This window comes from Plectrocnemia conspersa, unplaced genomic scaffold, assembly GCF_051122295.1.
Source record: "Plectrocnemia conspersa isolate PC_06_02 unplaced genomic scaffold, ASM5112229v1 ptg000006l, whole genome shotgun sequence".
NCBI classification, from domain to species: Eukaryota; Metazoa; Arthropoda; class Insecta; order Trichoptera; family Polycentropodidae; genus Plectrocnemia; species Plectrocnemia conspersa.
The window spans coordinates 16,045,034-16,067,003 of NW_028277170.1; the positions used below are offsets into that span (position 1 = coordinate 16,045,034).

At 29.2% G+C, this 21,970-nt stretch overlaps 1 protein-coding gene across 1 annotated transcript in view; it reads right to left on the reverse strand.

Annotated features, from left to right (window-relative positions):
* Positions 1-21,970, reverse strand: part of Ccn (cellular communication network factor protein Ccn) — a 75,860-nt gene that overhangs the window by 26,222 nt on the left and 27,668 nt on the right. The window contains exons 3-5 of the mRNA XM_088188394.1: positions 14,210-14,301; positions 5,949-6,066; positions 4,905-5,098 (exon numbers count right to left, since the gene is read on the reverse strand). Of these exons, the coding sequence (XP_088044520.1) occupies positions 4,905-5,098; positions 5,949-6,066; positions 14,210-14,301 (404 nt within the window). The remainder of the gene's footprint in view (positions 1-4,904; positions 5,099-5,948; positions 6,067-14,209; positions 14,302-21,970) is intronic.

A 21,970-nucleotide genomic window follows, 5' to 3' on the forward strand; every position in this document is an offset into this window, starting at 1 on the left:
TGATAAAATAGTTATACATTATTTTTAATAATGATTATATATATGACCTTGTGGATTAAAAATATATAATTTACGTGGAACAGCTATAGAAATTGTATTTGCCTTAAAATGTTGTAAACGGTGGACCAGTGGAAACATACGAGTGAATGAATTAACCAAGGTTCTGTAAAAACACATATAAATTATGTTTGCCAACTTTTATAAAGCTTTACAGTTAAAGTTAGATAAAATTCAGAAAAAACCCACACAAAATCGTGCCTTGGATCATGTTTCTGTAAACCATCATATTTTGTATACATTGTATCGAACGATATTGACCGACTCAGTTTTGTTTTATTGTGTGAATAAAATCACATGTTGCTATATATATTCAATCCCATTATACGTGCATATTAAAATAATTACTTGTCTGCGAGCAAAAGCATTCATAGCAAGTAGGGATTCCAATCCCGGGATCCCGAACGATTTTCAATACCCGATGAGTCCCGGGATTATAAAACATAATCCCGAATTTTTCGGATTGATTGATTTATCAAGCACAATCGAATTATTATTGACAACATCGTTATATTTCGTGTACAAACTTGCGCGAGTTGCACATGTCATCTGTGAATCTTTGAGGCTGTGAGTCTGAACGTGCTTTTTCAGCAGCAGGCTGCTTAGGAACCAAAATCAGATCAAGGCTAAATGATAAAACACTTGATGCTTTGATGTTACTTCGTGAGTTTTATTCAAAATAATGTTTTCAATTAATTGTGTCTATGAATGTACATATGTACATACATTGTCAAAAGTTCATTTTTTTCTTCTCAAATAAACATATAAGACCTTGCCTTTTTTATTTTTATTATATTATTTTCTATTTTAAGCACAAGACTAAAATTATACGTACTTTATACATTGTACGTTATAAAAAACAGATGTAAAAATATATTGTATTATTCATTTTAAATTATTTTTATCAATAAAATAACATGAAAATTATCCCGGGACTGGTCCCGGGATCCCGGGATCAACTAATTGCAATACCGAAATCCCGGGATCAAAATTTTGGCCCGGGATTGGAATCCCTAATAGCAAGTATTTATTATACCTAAACGCAAAAATTCTTTGAAACTTCGTCCGTCTAGATAAATTAATAGAACATAACTCAAACAGTGTAATTGCACAGATATTCGTCGATTTGTTGAATTACTTCACTCTCTTTGTATGTCATCTTATTTTATAAACTGTCACTAACCAAATGTATTTCACCAAAACAGTGACAAAATCATTTGTTGCAGGAATAAAAATAGACAGTCGTATATACAGATTTTAAAAAAAACTTCAACAAGATTATTCATGGGATTGGGTTGTGAGACAACCCGGGAACTCTAAGATTTTTGGCTTTCTCGAATCTCGGCAATTTAAAAAAATATCTCGGGACTCGAGACTTCCTGATTCAAATTTTATTTGATATATTCTACATTTATTTTTTCACAAAATTACGAGTTTACGAAATAGAAGGTGTTTTAAACGATGTTTTTAATTTAGGACTAGTCTTCATATCAGTTTGTTGATTGTTGAGAACCGTTTGGAAGATTTTTAAATTATTTTTAAAACCGACATTATGACAGTAACAACAGTAAAAAAATTGACGTGAGAGTCCTGTCGAAAATCAACTTTGCCTAAATCATGCAATTCATCTAGCTGTTATATACGTTTTATACCGGAAAGAGGATGAATATCAAACGCGTGATGAAGAGAACAACGACTATGAACGATATATTCAGGAAAGTGACGGTGTTTTTAAAAACATATTTTTCCTTACAAAATTAAAAGTTTTTATATAATATTAGTATAATAATTTCGATTGAAACATTTGTAATAAATTAAATTTAAATTAATATAGAATAAAATATTTTTAATTTGTTTCAATAAATTTTGTCTACAAGTAATATAAGTTATTTTTTTAATATTCTTAACGAGCCCCGCGAATTGAAACACCCCGAGAATACCCGTAGAGAGTTCGTAACATATGGCGGCCAATGGTCGAAAGAATATTTCACCCCTTTGGGGTGAAATATTCTAAGCTAAACCCTCTTCTCTTTACGTTATTTATTAATTAAATGAATACGGCATTTTCAAATATAAGTCTTATTCTGTATGCAGGTAATTTAAAATTGCTTCGATACAGATGGGTCTCTATCAAGCGTCTACTCTTTAGTGTTAAAAAGTGACATATTGTCTCTTGTTTTCAATCTTGTTCGCTATAACAATTTTCTTACGATATCGGTAGAAACGCTTTGGCTAGAAAAACTTTCACTAAAGATCTCGCAATCTCATTTAAGAGCTAAAGAAGGTTCTTATTACACGTAAACGACGTCTGCGAAAAATGTTCCAGAAAGCTCGGCTTTGTTATGAGGAATGTGTTTTACTTTAACGACCCGTCAGTTATTAGCGTCCTCTATGATAATATATATTTTAATAAATAATTTATTATATAAATTTGTATTTAACTTAATGGCATAACTATTAAACTACTGTCACTAAAAGAGGTAAAACGTATTAAATCAAATCTAAACAACAATAAATCACGAAATCTTTTAGTAATTATTAATACGAGCGCATTTAAAATTAGTGCATGATTGAAAAATGTATATCTATATATATATATATATAGTATGTACATAAAAAAAAACATTTATACAAATTAAAAACAATATATAGGTGGCTATGTTTTTATGTGTTTAGCGAATTTAGCGTACAATTTGTGTCTGCTCAAGTTCAGCCCAATTACTAATCTCTCTTAATTTTGCTCAGAGTAAATTTTAATTATTTGTTAAATGTTATTTAATAATATTTAATCTTATTTATCAATTATCATTTAATATAAAGCAATAACGAATATGATTGAATAATTGCTTAATTCAATCGGCTTTTAATGCGATTAGAATACTCATTACAACACCTAAATTAATTCTACCTTGAAAGGGATATTGCGATTTGATACCATTAGTATTGCACCTTGGTTCAAGATAGAATTTTGCACCATGACCACTGACACATACATACAATTATAATTTGTAATTATGAAATTGAATTGTAAACACGCCTATAGATGGGCCTATACTGGACTTAGCTTATAGAGTAAATGTTTACCTAATAAACTGTGACGGTTTACATTTATCGTCTACGCCAAAACACATTACTGAGGCATTGGTGAGCGGTTCTTTTCAGCTTTATTTATAATATTCACTAACAATAAAAAAATATATAATACAATTTTACAATAATGCAAAAAAAAAGTAAGGAAAAAAAAATAAAATGTATTATTACAATTATTTAATAAACCATTTTTTGCTGTGATACATTTGCTGCCAAAAATAATTATTTTTTGAAAATAACGACTCAAATTTAATTTTTAATTTTTTTTTAAATTAAATAACTTCTATTTTGGTATTGAATTAATTAAATATATATTCATATTGTATCAAGTTTTTGCCGTTTCAACCACTTTCTTAATTTGTTATTATTTAGAGGGCATTTTAACGAGCATTTCGAACAATAAAAACGTATCGAAGTAAGGCTACATTTTTCACAACATTGAAAGAAAAATCTAATGACCAAAGAATTGCATTAATAATTTAAGATATTAGACAGACCACAAAATAGCATAGGAGTCCCGAAACATTAATCACTGATAAGTACAGCTGAAAACGCTACTCTTTGTTTGGAAAGGACGCGCGCTAGACAATACATTTTACCCTGCTTACATACTTATTATTCTATTCCTCTAAGAACACCGGTCTCAGAACGGCCAAATAAACTGTTTTTTTTTTTATAATGCATGGATATGTCCAAGAAGTGATGCAATTAGCCCACCATCTGTGAGACACTAGAGCTGTACAGCCGAAAAACTACTCTTTGTTTTGAAAGAACGCATGTTTCCTAGACAATGCATTATAAATTGTTCTTCTACCCTTTAATTACCGATCGCTTACAAGAAGTAACACTGTATAAATAGTGCAAATTAAATATTTGAAAAGGAAAAAAAATCGCATTCTTTGATATTAGACATTTGTGAAAATATTGTGCTTTTTTATTTTATTTTATTATTATTTTTTGATTATATTTAAATTTTAAGTAGTTCTATTTTTAAAGCTACTGTTTAAATATTTTACCAAAATTAAAAAAATATATGGGCATTGCTAAGTGTACGTATACAATTTATTATTAAATTAGATAAAAATCGAGTTTTCCAAGGACGGGAGATGAAAAATTTTCTCGTTGAAAAGTGAGTAATGAATCAATTTAGTTTAAATATCTATGATGCAGATAATAATGTAAAAATATTACTACTTACACAATTTGTTATAATTAAGAGGTAATTCTAACGACCATTTCGAACAAATAAATACACGCCTGAAAGTAAGGTTGCTTAATGCATTTCTAACTATTATGGAAGAGAGATCTTGTGACAAAACAATTGCAGCAGTCGTCCAGCATTGTAACAAGAACGCATTACGACATATTTCAGCTGCTCCAAGAAATCACAACCAACAATTTACCACCTATCTACATTTCCCAGTATTTATTTATAAAATAAAATGTTAAGAGCTTTCCCTGTGTTTATTTTCCTTTCTCAAAACCATTTCTTTATGTGTATAGTGTTATTAGTTTTAAACAGTTTATAGATATTTATGATGAAATTATTACATTGATATTTTTTCCGTAGTTATTTTAATTAACACACTTTTTATATATAAGTATTTTACTAAGTGGATTGTTTGTAGTTATTAAGTTTGTAACAGTGTACTAGTATATGCAATAGTCAAATGTTTGATTAGTGACTAGGAACACTTGAAGCGTCCAAATAGTTAAACGTAAATCGGAACGGATGGCGAAAGGAAATTGTCACTAACCCTGAGTCGGTGTGCAGCGTAGCTTGTCTGATGAATCTGGTGACACGACATCCGTTGACACAGTCTAGACTCGTTTCTTGCATGACATGAAGGATTAGCATTAGAGATCCGATAAGATAGTCCTCCGCCGCACTCTCGAGAACACGAACTCCACGGGGAAGACTCTTCCAAGCAAACCGTAGGCTTATTCAGGGCTGAAATAATTATTCAAGTTAATTACACAACTTCATAACTATTATATTTTTAATATACTAGATTTGTGAAATTCTATCTAATCGATTTCTAAAAAGACCCCAGTTCAACTATATAAATACCGTTTTTTACGGTTTTTTATTTCAGATCTTTACCGAGCTATTCGTAAGGTATTTGTTCATAGTTGTAGTGAAATATTTTATATTATTATTTTCCAAACACATCGAAAACCGATTTAATCTAAATAATAAACACAATTGTTTATATACTTCTCAATTCTTTGTGTTTTACAACAACACATGTAATCATTTTTTCCCGGTGTACCGCTACATCCACAGCCCAATTGTGCCTTTTTTCAAAAGTTCATGTTATTTATAACAATAATGTCCAAAGCAACTAAAAGCTAACAAACTAAATGATAAAAAGCTTGCAAAAATTCCAGAAATTACTCATACTTCCGAGGTGATATTATGCAGCTAGTATATTTTATTTGATAGCATTAAACTTTTATATATTATTTTTTTCCTACTCCTCTTCCTAGAAAACATTTTCTAGTTACCTCAAGCTGGTGATTATTCACAAAAAAATAATATGCATTATATCTTATTAACGATTAATTATTATATCAATGCAATACTAACGATGAGCTGCATCGAATTGTTATTAATAAGACGTGGATTAAATATCAACCCTTGATATTATAAGTATGAATTTTTTTATAGCAAATGAGCAATATCATTTTTAGTTTCTAATTTTAAAATATTCTAATATTATTTCATAATTAGCTTTAAATTATTTTTATGCATTTTATGATAAATATTTAATATGTGTAGTATAAAAATAATTACTTACTGGTATCACAGAGCCATTCTTTGCAGCATTGTCCAGGAACATCCACAAGATGTGGTTGATAACAAGATGGTGTTATTTTTTCATGTTGACACTTGGAAGTGCACACATGAGTTCCGTTCTAAAAAAAATATATACAATAAATCGTTATGTACATATGCATACAAATATAATATTTAATTAAAGTTTTTTTTTACTTATAGCAACTTTATCTTGATACATAATAAGTCATCAATAATATCATTAACATGTTTTAATTTTTTACTGTTATAATAAACTCTTAACAAATAAGTGAATTCCTTACACAACACGTATCTGTACCAAAAAAATCGATAAATAAATTCTGTTTCTACAGCCATCTTTCATATAAATATAGAAAGCGTGAAACATTAGCATATTATATACATAAACTGCTATTTCCTTAAAAATGTCCTAAGAAATAATTCATGGGTATCAGGAATTCTGGGTTAATCGCCAATAAAAATAAATATAGTAAATGTTAATCAAAGACACGCCGCTGGTCCTTGGCTTACTAGATTACCGACAGTAAAGATTTCTTTTGAACCTCAACAACGTCATTTAAAGGTATTATTATTTTTAAAAGTTATACAATTTTAAACAAAACACGCTTTTACTGAATATTTATTACAAAATAAATATAAATTTTCGCAAATTATTATTCATCATAAATATTTCGTTACATCATCATAGACGTTTATCTCAATGCGTTACAACAGGGTAAGCACAATCAATAACTAAGTAGTGCAATATTAATTAATTGACATGTATTTAATTTTATATAAATTTTTAATTATTTGATCTCAATAAGCACAGTCCAGCTGAATTTTAATATATTTATTTATCATAATAATTATCTTAAAGATTTAAATTTTGAAAAACCTAATTTGCGATAACACGATAGAAACTTGAAGACGCGAAAATATTAAAGTTTATAGGTATTTAGGTATTGATCACATACGTATACCACTGATCTATCGTGCTGGTGCAATGTAAATATCATAAATATGATCTTAATTTTCAGCAAAGGGGAAGCGGCTGCTTTTCCCTGGATTTTTTAATCTTTTTTTTATCCACTGGTGGTGATCTTCAATTAGCAAATATTTTCAAGGTCTATTTTTGAGAGCAGCGAAATTAAAAATAAGAACATCTTTAATTAAGATACATGGATTCGAACGTAGGTCTTACAGGTATTTATTACCAACTTTTACGGGTCGGCATTTAGCTAATTAAAACAATGGAGCAATAATAACTTGTAGAAATAATTTAATTTTAATGCCACGCATTAACAGCACTTCCATTTTTCACAACAACAGATTTGTTGTTCACTGGAAAAATATTGTAGTGTTTTAAATTATTCATAATACTTCAGAAAGCATTAATAAGAATCATAATAAAATATTGTAAAATTTTATATTTAAAAAGAATAAATAAATACTTTAAACCTACAATTTTTTTGTATGTAGTATGTCTTATAATAATACAATATATAATAATTGAACTAATATTTTACGATATTTATTAATTTAATGCTTAAGAAATAAAATTCACAATATTGTTATTATAAATTACAAGGTGTTTATTTTATTTTTTACTTTGAATGTTGATTTGCTTTTTGATGGCATTGCTGTTGGTTCAAAATTTACCATAAGTAGGGATTCCAATCCCGGGCCAAAATTTTGATCCCGGGATTTCGGTATTGCAATTAGTCGATCCCGGGATCCCGGGACCAGTCCCGGGATAATTTTCATGGTATTTTATTGATAAAAATAATTTGAAATGAATAATACAATATATTTTTACATCTGTTTTTTATAACGTACTTAGTTTTAATTAACGTATTTAGTTTTAATTATTTCAAATATGTATATGCATTTCCTGTCTTCCGTCCTCTTGGGTCAAATAAAGTTTTAAGTCGATCGCTTGTGAAGTTGTTAATAATATTTATTATAAGTACTATTAATTTATTACTAAACTTCTCTTACAATGCTTCCAGGTCAAGCTGACATTGAAATTACATAAATGTTAAATACCTTAACTTTAATGATATTGGGGAAATTTACCTATAAATTTAATTTTAGAACCAATCAAATGAATAGTCTGATTTATTATATATATACAATATATAGTCAAACGTCGTTCAAACTTTATTTATTTGCTGCTAATGCTATTGGCTTTTTAGATTCTGATACAAATTGATACCACGAGTATAAATATTGATGATGTTGATAGCTAACAATTAAAAAAAATATTTGTGTAAGTAATTATATGGATATATATCTTAACCATATGACAAACTCTATTCTATAGCATGTTAATAGCAAATTTTACTAATAATATTTTTTTTTATTAATATGTAAAATAAATAAACAATTTTTATTTAGTGGCATTTGGTAAACTAAAAATTCAAAACTACAATAAGGATTTATTTTAGTCAATCTTTCACAACTATAATATGCAGGTTTTTTCTGGCTTAATTAATTTTAAACAAAAAAGTTTTTTTAGTGAATTTCTCAAGAAAAATGCCAAATGAATAATTTTAATTTAGAAGCACTGTATTTTTTAATACCTTGCATAAAAAAGGCTGGGTCTATGCCAGGTGCTTGAAAACATGAATCACAAAAAATTCTTTACGATTTTGTAAACCGTTTTAATCGACTTTATCTATCTTTCGCTAATTTAAAAACAACATTAATAACCAGATAAGAAGAAACTGTTTTGCGTGGAAATCGACAGATTACTTAAATGTATGTGGGATACCACAGAGATACGTCATATAATTTGCCTGTCCAAATAGGTTATTTATCTTTATCTTGTTTAAAGAATAAAAAAGCAAAGTAGCAATAGCTGTTTTTGCCATTTTTTTACGATTCGGATATACATTCATACTGAAGCCCGAAATTTCTTTGTAAAAAAAAGTATATCGATCTGTTTTAGTCCTTTAATTTTTCACGCTCATTAAAATAAATCATCATTGTATTGATTTTTTTCTCTGTGCGGTGAGATTTATTTACTTCACTCGCTTGCGTGTTAATTGATAAAAATTGGGGATAAAAACGTGCGGCCATTAAGATATTTTAGCAAAGTTGCTTATGCCATTTGTGGTTGAGCGTTGTCATACAAGTATATTGACCTGTTTCTATTGACTAATCTGAGCTGCTTAATCGCAAACTCCCTCATCATTTCGTTCAATTGGTTGCAGTGTTATCGGTACATCCGCTGTTATCGGTACATAAGGCTTAATAAAATTGATTGCTTAATAAAAAACCTAGACACTATTAACTTTTTGACATGTAATCTGTATTGTGTCAAACGCGAAAAATCATTTTTTATCACACGTATAGTTACAACGTAGAATATAGAAAATAATTGCAAAATACTAAACGATTACTCGTCTGATACTCGTTTAATTAAAGCTGAAACCATTTTCCCAACTAATTTACCTTGTCGCTTTGTTTCAAATAGTTCAATACCATTATAATATAAACGTCAAGTATTGATGTTTAGTTACAAATAGTTTGAGCTGTATCCGCTTACACTGCAGCTTTGAGCTCATTAATATTCACTTTAGCTTAAAATCACACACGTGCCTCATCTACTTTATTAAAATCGTCTGAACGAAACATCTCAAACAATCGACGTTCTGAACGTTTATTAACCACATCCTCGCCAAACATGTCGTTGTTATTTAGAGCTGTCTGCGTTGCTTTAAGATTCTACGACGGAACTTATATTCAAAACTCAAACACGCGTTTGAGAAAGTGGTAATATACCTTCATTATAAAAAAAAACTGTCTCACATTTAGTTCACAATCAATAACCAAGTACAGAGTTTGGCAATATTTTTTTGTAAAGGGATAAGTCGTAAAAAATTAGACTCGGCGGGCCAGAAAACAAAATTTTATTGAACGTTAAAAATAGAAACATGGTTCATATTTTACATCAATCTGAATCTTTGATTAATTTTAGTATCTATCGCAAATTGCTCAAAATATGTCTCTCTAGTAATAAGCTTTACTAATAATATTATTGTAATTGTTTTTGAGATAAAATTTTGTCATTTCCTAATGTCAAAATTTATGCAAATGCTTATGTTTTATTACTGACCCGAAATTGTGATATTATGTGTTTAATCTTAAAAATTCCTGCCAAATACAACTGTAAGTACTCAAATATATGATCTTAGTTAATCATATTTGTCTCCTGAAAGACATATTTAGAGAATTCTGCAAAATAATCACTTTCAATTGAAGGTTGTGTGAAAGTTTCTCAATTATACATTCAAATGCATTTTAAAAAATATAAATGTATGCTGCACTTGTATCAAAATTTAAAAACCGCTGCTAAAACTGTCGTTTAAGCTAAGAAAATATATTTTCCGCAAATTTTTAAGGTAATAGAGATTTTATTTACTTTTAAATTTTCCTATCATTGGAAAAACATAAATCAGGTTGATAAATGGTTACTTAATCTATGCCCAAAATGACTTTACCGCAGTGTAAGCTTTCATATATGATCATTGTTTTTTATTGTAGTATTATGTTAAATTCATTAAGAAACCCACTTTCCACGCTCTCATCTCGTTTTCTCCTCCAAAAATTGCGGTTATGTCAGCGACGAGCACAGAAAGCGGCTTTCGTCAGGATATTGCGGCTATAGAGAAGCGGTATTAATGAAAAAGGAGCCCATTTATGCTAGCCGACTATTGCTGGGCGTTGCAGAGAGACTTTCAAGATGCGTACAAGCGCAAATCAGCAGCAAAACGAACAAAATTAAGTTAATTTGTATAGTTTTTATCATCGAGTACTTGTCATACTATTAAAAAAGAAAAATAAATATGACCTCTAGCACAAAAAAATCTTACATTTCGTATAAAAAATGTATTTAAGCTTAAGGGATAACACATTCGTCAAAATTTGTCGACCAATGTAATCAGAAGCATTGAACACTTTCACAAGCATAATATATTTTTCAAAATATGCCTTAACCCGTTTTGCACATATTTTTACCAACATTGGATGTAGCAAGTTTTTGTCGATTTCACCTCAGATTGTACATTGATAAAAGTTTCTCAAGATATTTTCATATGTAGTTTTTCCATGCAAACTATTCATAGAAGCTAATTTTTTAGCCACTTCAAACAAAGTATGGACTCCTCTATGGTATTTTTTAATACTAGTTGTTCTTAAGAAAAGATGACAATTCATATAAGCTATTTATAAAATAAATTGTTTGCGCATTTCTGTTAGACAGATCAGGTGCGAGCAAAAATTGGCCAGAACAGTAAACACCATATGAAAAACTCTCTGCAACGAAGCATTTTCCGACAAAGTATATATTTAAATGCACATTTCTCAAAATATGTTCCTGTTAAATAGCACTCCTAAAAAAATACACGCTGTGCACTGCTACTATAAATATTAGTTAGTTTCTATTCTTAATTTAATTCAATGTAATGCAAACTAGTAACGCTTCTAAAAATAATTACTAATTGTAACTATTTTTAGTTAACTCCATAATCATACAAAATATTCGCTATTTCGAAAATTTTGCACATCAACTAGATCAAGCCAAAAAATCCTTCAAAATAACTTGCTTTGCTATTTAATTGCCTATTTATGTCACTCACAATGTTCTGAAAACATCTAACAACTATTCACACTGAAATTCCGATAAATTTAAATAAGGCAGTAATAATCATATATAATTTTAATAAGTTTTCATATGGCAATGTTTTTCTTATATTATATTATAAATAAGCTACTAGTGATCTGATATTTAGATTGTTGCTTTTCTACAAATTGTGAATATCATGACAAGTACCTAGTTTGGTAATGACGACGTATATTGTTGTATTTTAATACAAACATTATGCTTCGTATATAATTTAATATAAAATAAATAACACTACACTTTTCTCAATTCAAATACGTCTAGACGAATATCAAATGAGAACAGAATTTTGCAAAAAGCGTAACACGAGAATTAAAACTGCGTAAAGTCACAGCGAAATACGAAGCAATAGGAGCACCACATATGGTCATATTTCACGGTTTGAAAATTTAAAATCTATTCTCAGCTCGTAGCCCGTAGTTTAGTGGCACTTGTCCTAGTATATACATATATTTAAAAAGGGGCTCATTAAAATAATAAATACATTTATATAAACTTATATACATTAGCATAATACATAGTGTATATAAATGCTGTATCTGACGCAACAATCGCGTGTTAAAAGCATTTATTTTAATGACAGCTTTAACCATGCAGTTGATCGACACATTTTATTAAAAAAAATTTGAAAGAATAATTTAATGTTATCTCTACCTAAAGTTTATGTGAATGAACTGTTAAAAGTTTTTCAGGTGAAAATTTTTTCTGTGAAGTTTTAGAGTTTGACTATTATCACCACATGTCATAGAAATAAAAAAGTACTTCTTTATATATTTATCAAATATTTATTGATTTTCATCGTTAAAACTAAACAATATGTTACACATATCATTATATTTAACTAGAATCGAATCACCAATTAAAATTTTGACATCGTTATAATTTGACATCATTTTGTCAATGGTTTCTATATTTGCTCTCTCAGTCCAAAATGCAATAGTGTCATTTTAGAATTGCATTACAAATTAAATTAAACTATTCGTCGCTCTACCAGCTTCGGTAAATTATTTTGGCTATATTCAACGAAACTACTGATACTACGAGGGATGAATAATTTGCGTGCCTGAAAAGCAGACAAGTTAAATATGTACGGGTTGATTAAGAAAATACGCAGACTTTTAAAATAATTTATTTATAGCAATACAAATTATATTATTTGAAATAAGATAATTGTATATAGCAGCAGCTTTCACACTAAAATCAATATCATGATTGACACATTATATACTTCTATGTAAAATTTTATAAAAGGTACGATGTACCACAATTCATTTAGTAAGCCTGTATTTTTTATCGCACCCCTAGTTTCTTAAAAACTGTTTTTAACATTGTACACATAATCAAAAGTTCAAATGATGTTCAAAAACAACGGTTGGTATCCTACTATATTATTCGTAAAAAATCTGTCACAGTCTGTAAAAAATCTGTAAATTATATATTTTTTTAATTCAAGAACCGCTATTTTCAAACAAGACAACAAAACTTATATTTTGCGCTTATATACATTTTACGTTAGAATTAGAAGAAACATACTTTTATATGTTTGTATATGTAAAAATGTAAAAAGTTTCATAAATATTATATAGTATTTTGTAATAATGTTGTTTTATAATAATCATAACAATATTATCACGTCTACTGACATTTACTATTGAACATCCACATCGAAGTTAAAGGCAGCAGAACTTCAATAAATATCGTACGTTCCCACCCGCTCTTTGTGGGCTTATCCACCGTCCCATTATCAATTGACATCCTGAAGGCTTCGCATAGTCGACTGTGCGGCTTCATTCTAGCTCTAAGTCAGTTACGATTAGTATTGATGATATTGATCGGAAACTTCAAGAGCTCTCTAGCTTGGACCCGCTAAATTCGAAGGAACTTTGACAAAAAAGAAGCCGACCCAACTTCAGACCATCAAAAGTTACAGATTCTAGATTTAAACCCGCTTTGGAGACGCCTATAGCCTACGGCTAACTTTATCTTACAAAACTAACTGTACATGACAAACTAAATAACAACAGCAAGCATAGCCAAAAAAAAATGAACACCTCAGACATGAAGATCAGGACAATATTTATTTATTTTAAACCATGATTCCTACAAACTTACAAACACTACATAAATCAGATTCGTAAACTTTAAAACTTTATCAAGTATTCTAAAGATTAAATTATTCAATAAACGTCAATATTTCTATGATTTATATCATAGAAAAATACAACGCAAATGACATTTGGAATCGATCGGTAAAGTTTGAGTTCTGCGCGAACATTTTAAAAACTAACTTTAAATTCACATTTGCTTTTAATTGGTTGCTAATTTTATTATATGTATATACTTAAAATCATAACTTATCATTATGTATTTTTTATATATATATATACATATTGTTTTTTCATACTATTTTGGTTATTTTATATGAGTATTTAAATATAAAAATATAATTATAACATACTTATAATATTCCAGCATTATATTTTTATAATAACGAAACACCGGCATTGAGAATATAATCTGTTTTATTAAAAACCTAACTATTATACAATTTATTAAAGAGAGCAAATACTTACATAGCAGACGCATTGAGTTCTACAGTTGAGCTGGAACACTTCTCCATGCTTGTAAATCTGGTTTCCAATGAGACATCCTTCGGCCGACGGTACTGAAAATACAAAACCAAATCCCCAATAAAGCAATGCACCTATTATAAAATCGTAAATCAGATACGATTAACGGGAGCTTATACATATAGTAAATATAAAGCGAACCTACTAACACATGACAAAATCACTCATGTGTATGCTTCAACAAAGGTCGGCAAACATGTCGGCGTTTTAATCGGCTAGCGTATGTTAAAAGGACTTATATACATTACTACAATATATATGTATATATGTACCATATTATTAAAATAAAATTCAACGACAAATTTTCCGGTATTTCGATTTTAATCTGTCGTTTAATATTTTTTTTATCAACATGGAAAATTCATACTGTACATCTATGAATAGACTTTATTTACTCATGCTGTTTAAATTAATTGCAATACCATTTAATATTTTATATTGTTTATATCTTACTTTAATTAATAGTTTTGCTATTTTAACCCCAAATTTATGTTTCAAAGTATGGCCAAGTCTCAGACACGTCCTCAAAGAAATATGCAGAAGTGAAGACATTATTATTGATTACTAAACATTCCTAAAGCGAAATAGTAGCCATTTTAGGCATTTCAAAGTCTGTGGTCTTAGAAAAAAAATGTCAAAAACCTGCCCTTAGAAGTGGAACGCGTTGGAAAATCAGAATGCGGATCATCACAACTCGTACTGACCGAAAAATCAGAGATGTCTGTCTCCAAAATTTCAAAAAGCCTTACCTTGATTGTTCAAGTTTAGCTGAAGAAAACCTCATGTATCATCGTCCAAATAAAAAACTTCGCCTCAAGTTAACTATGAGGAAAAAAGCGATTGGAATGGGCCAAAGCACACAAGCACATGACTATTGAGGACTTGAAACAGTTTAGTGTATTTTTAGCTTTTAAAAATTTTAATTTTGTGATTATGGTATTTAAATCCACATTCTAAATTTTCGTGGACATGGATGACCCCAAATAGGGCAATTCAATCAAGATCAAACGCCCTGTCAGTATCATGGTATGTTCAGTCATCTCCTCCAAGGGGATGAGACGCCTCCTCATTGTGGCAGGGACTATGAGGTAGAACAAGTACAGACAAGTACTAGAAAATCGGTTCCTATCTCAAGTCAGAGAATAGTTCCCTGGTGGCCAGGGGTATATGTTCATGCACGACTCCACACCCTGCCATAAATCCAGGAGTGTCACTGCATCAATGGCTGAAAAAACGTGCAGGTTTTGCCATGACCGGGGAATTCTCCTGACATGAACCCTATTGAAAACCTGTGAGAGCTCACTAAGAGAAGAGAGGCCAAGTGGGTGTTTATAAACAAGCAGCAGCTCATCAAAACCCTCATCCGGGTGTGGCATCACTCTCCTGAACTAAGGCAAAATGCAAAAAAAAAGAAGGTATTAAAATTTTTTCACTTTTTATGTGATAATTTTTAAGTGTAGTTAAATAAAATTATAAATGCATATGAATAACGAATATGGTGTTAAAATGTTCTTAATAATAAATTGTAGCTACTGTGCGTAAAATCATAGTTATATTTTTTTATGAAAAAAATGTTCATAGGTGTATCAAATAATATGTATGTACCGCCTATTTATAAGCTTTTGAAAATAATGTTATATGTTTTGAAAATACTAGGCATCAATTTTTGACTTTGGAAAATTGTATATAGACGATAGACGAGTTGTATAAATTTATGACTATTGACCTGAAAGACTTGGGTTCAAATCCCATACGGACTTCGGTGTTTTTTAATTTTTTATCGTTTCTGGGAGATCTGAATTAGTGATTGTTATATAATTATAATTCCGATCGATTCACGAATGAACATCGTGATGACTAATTAAAATCGAGCTAGGTTGTGCATATCTTATAATTAAAAGTCTCTAATAATGAGCCAATACAGCTCACAAAGAATATCTTATATGTATTAAAATTTAAAAAAAACAGTTGTTTTTATTTTTATAGTTTGCCGGTAAATTAAACCTTAAAATAACTTGAACGATTTTAAATAGTTAATTTGTTGGATAATTCTCATCTAAAGGACGAAACAATTTTTTGCACTATCTCACTTAAAAATTCTAGTCCGTTAAAGTATTTTGTATATTTAATTATAAAGTCAAAAACTTTTAAAAAAAGACAAAAACCATTATCCCTTCTCAGAAGTCAAAAATCCACGTAAAAATCAATAGCGCCGTTTGGTTTCGCACTGCACGGTCACAACACGATTTTATTGCTTTCGATGTGAATTTTTTTATTTCTGAAAAGTGATAATTTTGCGCCCTTCTATTGAGCAAAATTTGTTTTAAATATACTTTAACCAATGCTCTCATATCAGAAGTCTTTAATAAAATCATATTTTTAAAACTAAGTGTAATATAAATGTAAAGTATAGAATATACAAGATGCGAATTTGGACTTGGCCTAATGAAAGTTCTAAAACCATAATTAGTCTTGGAAATTTTTACGGCTTTGCTATGGCATTGTATTTTTGGGTAAATAATTAAAAAAATAATAGTTTTAATAAAAACGCTGCCATCTTTACTGTCAATATCATATGACGAGCCCCATAACATAAAATTTATATTTAAAGTGCAAATTTGTAATGACGATTTTTACCACCCCCTGATTTAGATGCCTATGGCCGCTGCCCCTTCACCTCCTCTACTTTCGCGTGTCTGGTTACAATTTATACTGTCTAAAGTATTAAAAAAAATACATTACAATATATTTTTAATGCATTTTTAATGGAATTTTGCTTATATTTAATGTGTATATATATTATATTAAAAGTTTTTTTGTATTTATATTATACATATATGTCATTTTTAATAATTGTTAGATTGAGAACTAAATTAGTTTTGCTATTAAATAGTAAATCATACGTTTTAATTTTAAAATAGTTAATTTACTAGCGTACAGTAGTTTCCAAATTGAATGTCATATTTGATTGAAAGTCAGTGAGATTTTAATCAGTATCGACTGAATAAAACTCAACATGTCATGCACGTTTTTAAATGTCAAATTTATCGAAAAAAATGAAGTTGGTAAAATATAACCCTGCAATATAAGCAATTACTATAATATTTCTATATTAATTTCACTGTACTGTATTTAACGAAGTTGATGTGTCATATTGCTCGGTAATTAAATATTATTGTGTATTCAAATATACTATGTATTTTTAAGAAATTCACTTTTACTAATAGACAGCAAAAATCAACATTTTACCTAACAAAATATATTATGTATATACTTTACGTATATAAATTATATAATATATTGGGCTAGTAATTCAGATTGCACCCGATTCATAAATTTTATTAAAAACATATTTTTATTAATAATTTTAATTATAATCCTAAAATGAGTATCGTTTTGTTAATGATATTTTTATTTCAATAAAAAGAAAATAAAAACTACTTTTAAATATTTATTTTAATTTTTATGATAAAAAATATAGTTTTTTCTAAAGAAAAAACCTTTATAAATATATCGAGCAATTTTTAAATTACATTATCAAAAAATGTTAGATACTGATTAAAATATTCCGATTGTTCCGTATTTATTTTTTTTTCGCCTAGGAAGTGTACGTGAAAAATATTAGAAAATCGGATCATGAATAGTATAAACCAATAAAACTGGAATTCATGACTGCTGTAATTATGTCATTATTAAATAATGCAAAAAGCTGAGGACCCATGTTAGAACCTTTGAAGGTGTGTAATATTTTTTTTTACAATCTACCTGCATAGGTTACAAACAATTGTTTAAATAAATTGAAACAATCGTAAATATACACAATAACATGGATTTAATTAATTCTTCGTGAAAAGAAATTTATACGATGAATAAATATTATTAATATATTTATAACTGAAAAATACGTTATTACACTATTGTATGATATTCAAAATAAGGTATTTTTTTATCTAATAATGTACACAAATTTTATAAAAAAATATACTTTTAAATTTAGGTTTTAAGCTGGATACGCATTTTACTTTATGGGTTTATGCTTCAAATATACTTAAGCCCATAACTAAAGGAATACCTTCAAATAGACATATCATACTTTGGTGTCAAGCAAATACTGCATCACCTAAATCGTCGAGAAGTATATTGACTGCCCTTCTTTCCTATCTATTCTACAATATTGGCTGTATCCAATATCTTATATTGTGTTGTCCTCGACGAAAACGATACCAATACAAAATAATAAAAGATCGTGAATCCTTTCTTGCAAGCAATTTCAACCACAAAAGAAAACACATTTATACATGATGTATAAATATACATAATATCGCACGAAAAAAATTAACCTACATTTGACCAATCAAATAAACACACACTAAATTTTAGTTGAAGATTTTTTTCTAAATAATATAAGTCGTACATTGATAACTATAAAAATATTCATTGCAAAGGATATGACCTAGAGAGGCTAATCTTTAGGGGTCATCAGAGTCGAGCATCAACTATTTTTTTTTAATCTAATATTTAGACAAATATTCTGCATGTTATTGGTAGTATTTGGCCATTTTAAACAACATTGATATTTATAAAAATTGATTTTGGTTCGGCGAGCTTTATATACCTACGGAGGGCCTGAGTTGGCTGCCTCGTGGCTAGTACGGTAACTTATGCCGTCACTGAGTGTTGAGCTGATTAAATGTAAATAAAGCCAACGGGTCAGATTCAGTAGGGTTACGAAGGGGGGGGATCTAGACCCCCTCTGGTGATTTTATGCTAATTAAATATAAATTACAAAAATTATCTTGCTTTTTTTATTGACAAAACTATACGTGCTCATGCAAAAATAATATATTATCAATACATTTTTTTTGTATGTTTCAAGCTCTTATTTATCATATTAGTTTTAGACACTAATATTATAACAATATTTATTATATATATTTATGAATTCTAGAATCTTAAAGTTGATAATATATTGAATTAATAATAAAAAAAAACTTATAATACAACCTAGATATGTACGAATTTCTCATCAAATTGATAAAATAAAATATTCTGCTCGAAATTCTGTACAGAAAACATCTTTCTAAATTAATTCAAGTATACAATAGTTGGAATTTATAATTTGTTTTGGATATCGCCTCAGTATTTCGAGGCATAATATTTAATACCGAAGAAAAAAATTTGTTATATTGAATGTAAGGAAGGTGATATATTTTATTTGATTTTTAATTACCATATTACTACGGCATCAAAAATAGCTCTTACGAAACACTTTGAAAGTCGCTTGTGAACACATCCGACACACGCAAAGTAAAGGACGAACTGTATTCGAAGAAATATTGTGTCAAGTTGTAACGTCATTCTTAAATTGAGATCAAAATATTTCGTTTTACTAGGATCAGTCTTGGTTACAATGAAAACATTTTGTATGAAAGTTTTAAGGGGACAAATTGAAGATTCGTTAATTCGGTATTCGTTACAAAGTGATAATAAATTTTGTTTTAGAATTGTATGTTACGTATGATATTGAAAGCTTTAGTAATTTATACTATTAAGGTACGTTAAAAAATATTGGAAGACAGCAACCTGATTCTGAAAATTCTGAAACTATTTGAAACATTTTCACAAATTTTAAAATTGATAGAAATAGTATTAGTGTGAGTTTCTCTACAACTGATGCTACACATAAACACATGTAATTAATTACATTTCTTATAATAAACTAAATGTCCTTGCAACACATTCAATCCACAAAATATATAATATTAATGAAATTAAAATTTTTTTATAAAAATGTCTAAAAATTTTATGCGAATAAAATAATGTTATAAACAATATTTTAAAATAAATATTATTCAACTGTAATTAATATGTATAATTTTATGATATTAAATTGGTTTGAGCCCCGCTTGGTTTTGAAGCCAAGAACCGTCTTTGGTATAATGTAACACATAAAACTAACGCCCAATTCATATTGTAACGAAAGATTAACTATAAATAAAAAATAAGAAATATCATGACAAATCTCACTTTTTATGATAATATTAAGTTTACTTGTCAAGTCACGATGGTCATAATTTTAATAAATAAATAAATAAATACCAATTAAAATTTTGTAAAAGTGGCGCCTCTGTAAAAAAAAGCCATGAAGGAACCACTAACCTTACTACCATACTAGTTGTTGCTGTTTATTCAAGGAGTCAGTGCTAGATGTATGTTTGAAGCGACTAAAAAAATTCTTAATTAAGTAAACTTCATAAAACAGCAATAGACGAAAATATTTTTAATAAGTTAAAACGATATCAAAGTACAATCTGAAGTGAATTCGACTAAAATGTGTCACATTCTATCGTGATAAAAATATGTGCAAAGCGGGTTAAAACTTAGTTAAAATATACATGAGGCTTGGGAAAATGCAAGGTGTTCGAAGCCTCTTACTATGCATTGTATTCATTTTATGACCACCAGGTACTTTGTGGGAAATATCTCAATCAATAATGTAATATTGAACCGTTGCGTCAACAGTAAACTTTACTATTGTCAGTTCCGTGAATATTTTCATCAAAAATAAAACCAAATATCCTGACTTGCTCTACCACACCGCAGTCCGGTGGCTATCCGAGGCCATACGCTATTACTTCTTGCATTATCGATGATGATTTTTGAAGATAAGGAGATTGAAAGCTATAATGCTTTAGATGGGTTCATTGAGAAGATAACAATTTGCGATGTTTCCTATGAAACTGAAGAAGAATGTGCAGGTAACTTATCCTATAAACGAATGCGCGCTTCCCACTCCCTGCGTTATATCTCGAAAACCATTAACAATACAAAGAAACAAATTACTACAAACCTGTAGAAAATTTCATGTTCTATAAGTTTTGTAAAAAATTAAAAGACGTTTGACGCAAAGGAGCCGTGATATTTGAAAAATAAAACGATTTTTATGACCTTTGACCTTTAATATCTTGATTAGCAGACACGATATCTTATGAGACTATTCACCCTATTTTTAGAACGCCAAAACAAGGGTCTGTGCAAATTTCAGCTTGTTATTTTTTAGTCCGAGGTTAAACCCTTATTTAGCTGAACTAAAAGGATATAAGCCCGGAGAGGAGAGGCCAGATGGTCCGAGATACTAGACGGCTGAGGCACGAGACAAGAGACGTCACCAGCAGAGCCAGCAACGCAGACGATCAGAGAGCCAAGATCTACCAGCAGCCATCCGGAGGAACCAGCCACGCGCCCTCACCGACTGACCTGAAGATCACACCTGACAATCACCGCACGCAGCCACAAAGCCCTGAGACATCATCACCTGCACACCTTCATCGCGAAAACACGCCTTAATCGTCATAGTCAAAATTATAATTATAACTTAATAAACAATTTAATAGGATTCACCGAAGAGTCTCATTGGCCGCGGGGTCAAAAACCCCTAGGTCTACGCCCCCTAAAATAGTAATACCAAAATATCCAAAAATATTCTCGAAACATTAAAATTCGAAGGAGTAACTGTCCAAAATCTAAATTATTACGTGTCTGACAACAACTTTTCATATAATTTTATAGTTGAAAACCGAAAAAATCTCAAGAGAATGAAGACACATAAACTTCGGTAATAAGTTTTTGTGACCTAAAGAAACGTTTGTTTTTAATAAAAATATAAAAAATTAGGCCGTTTAAGCCGTAAAATAAAAGCCGTTA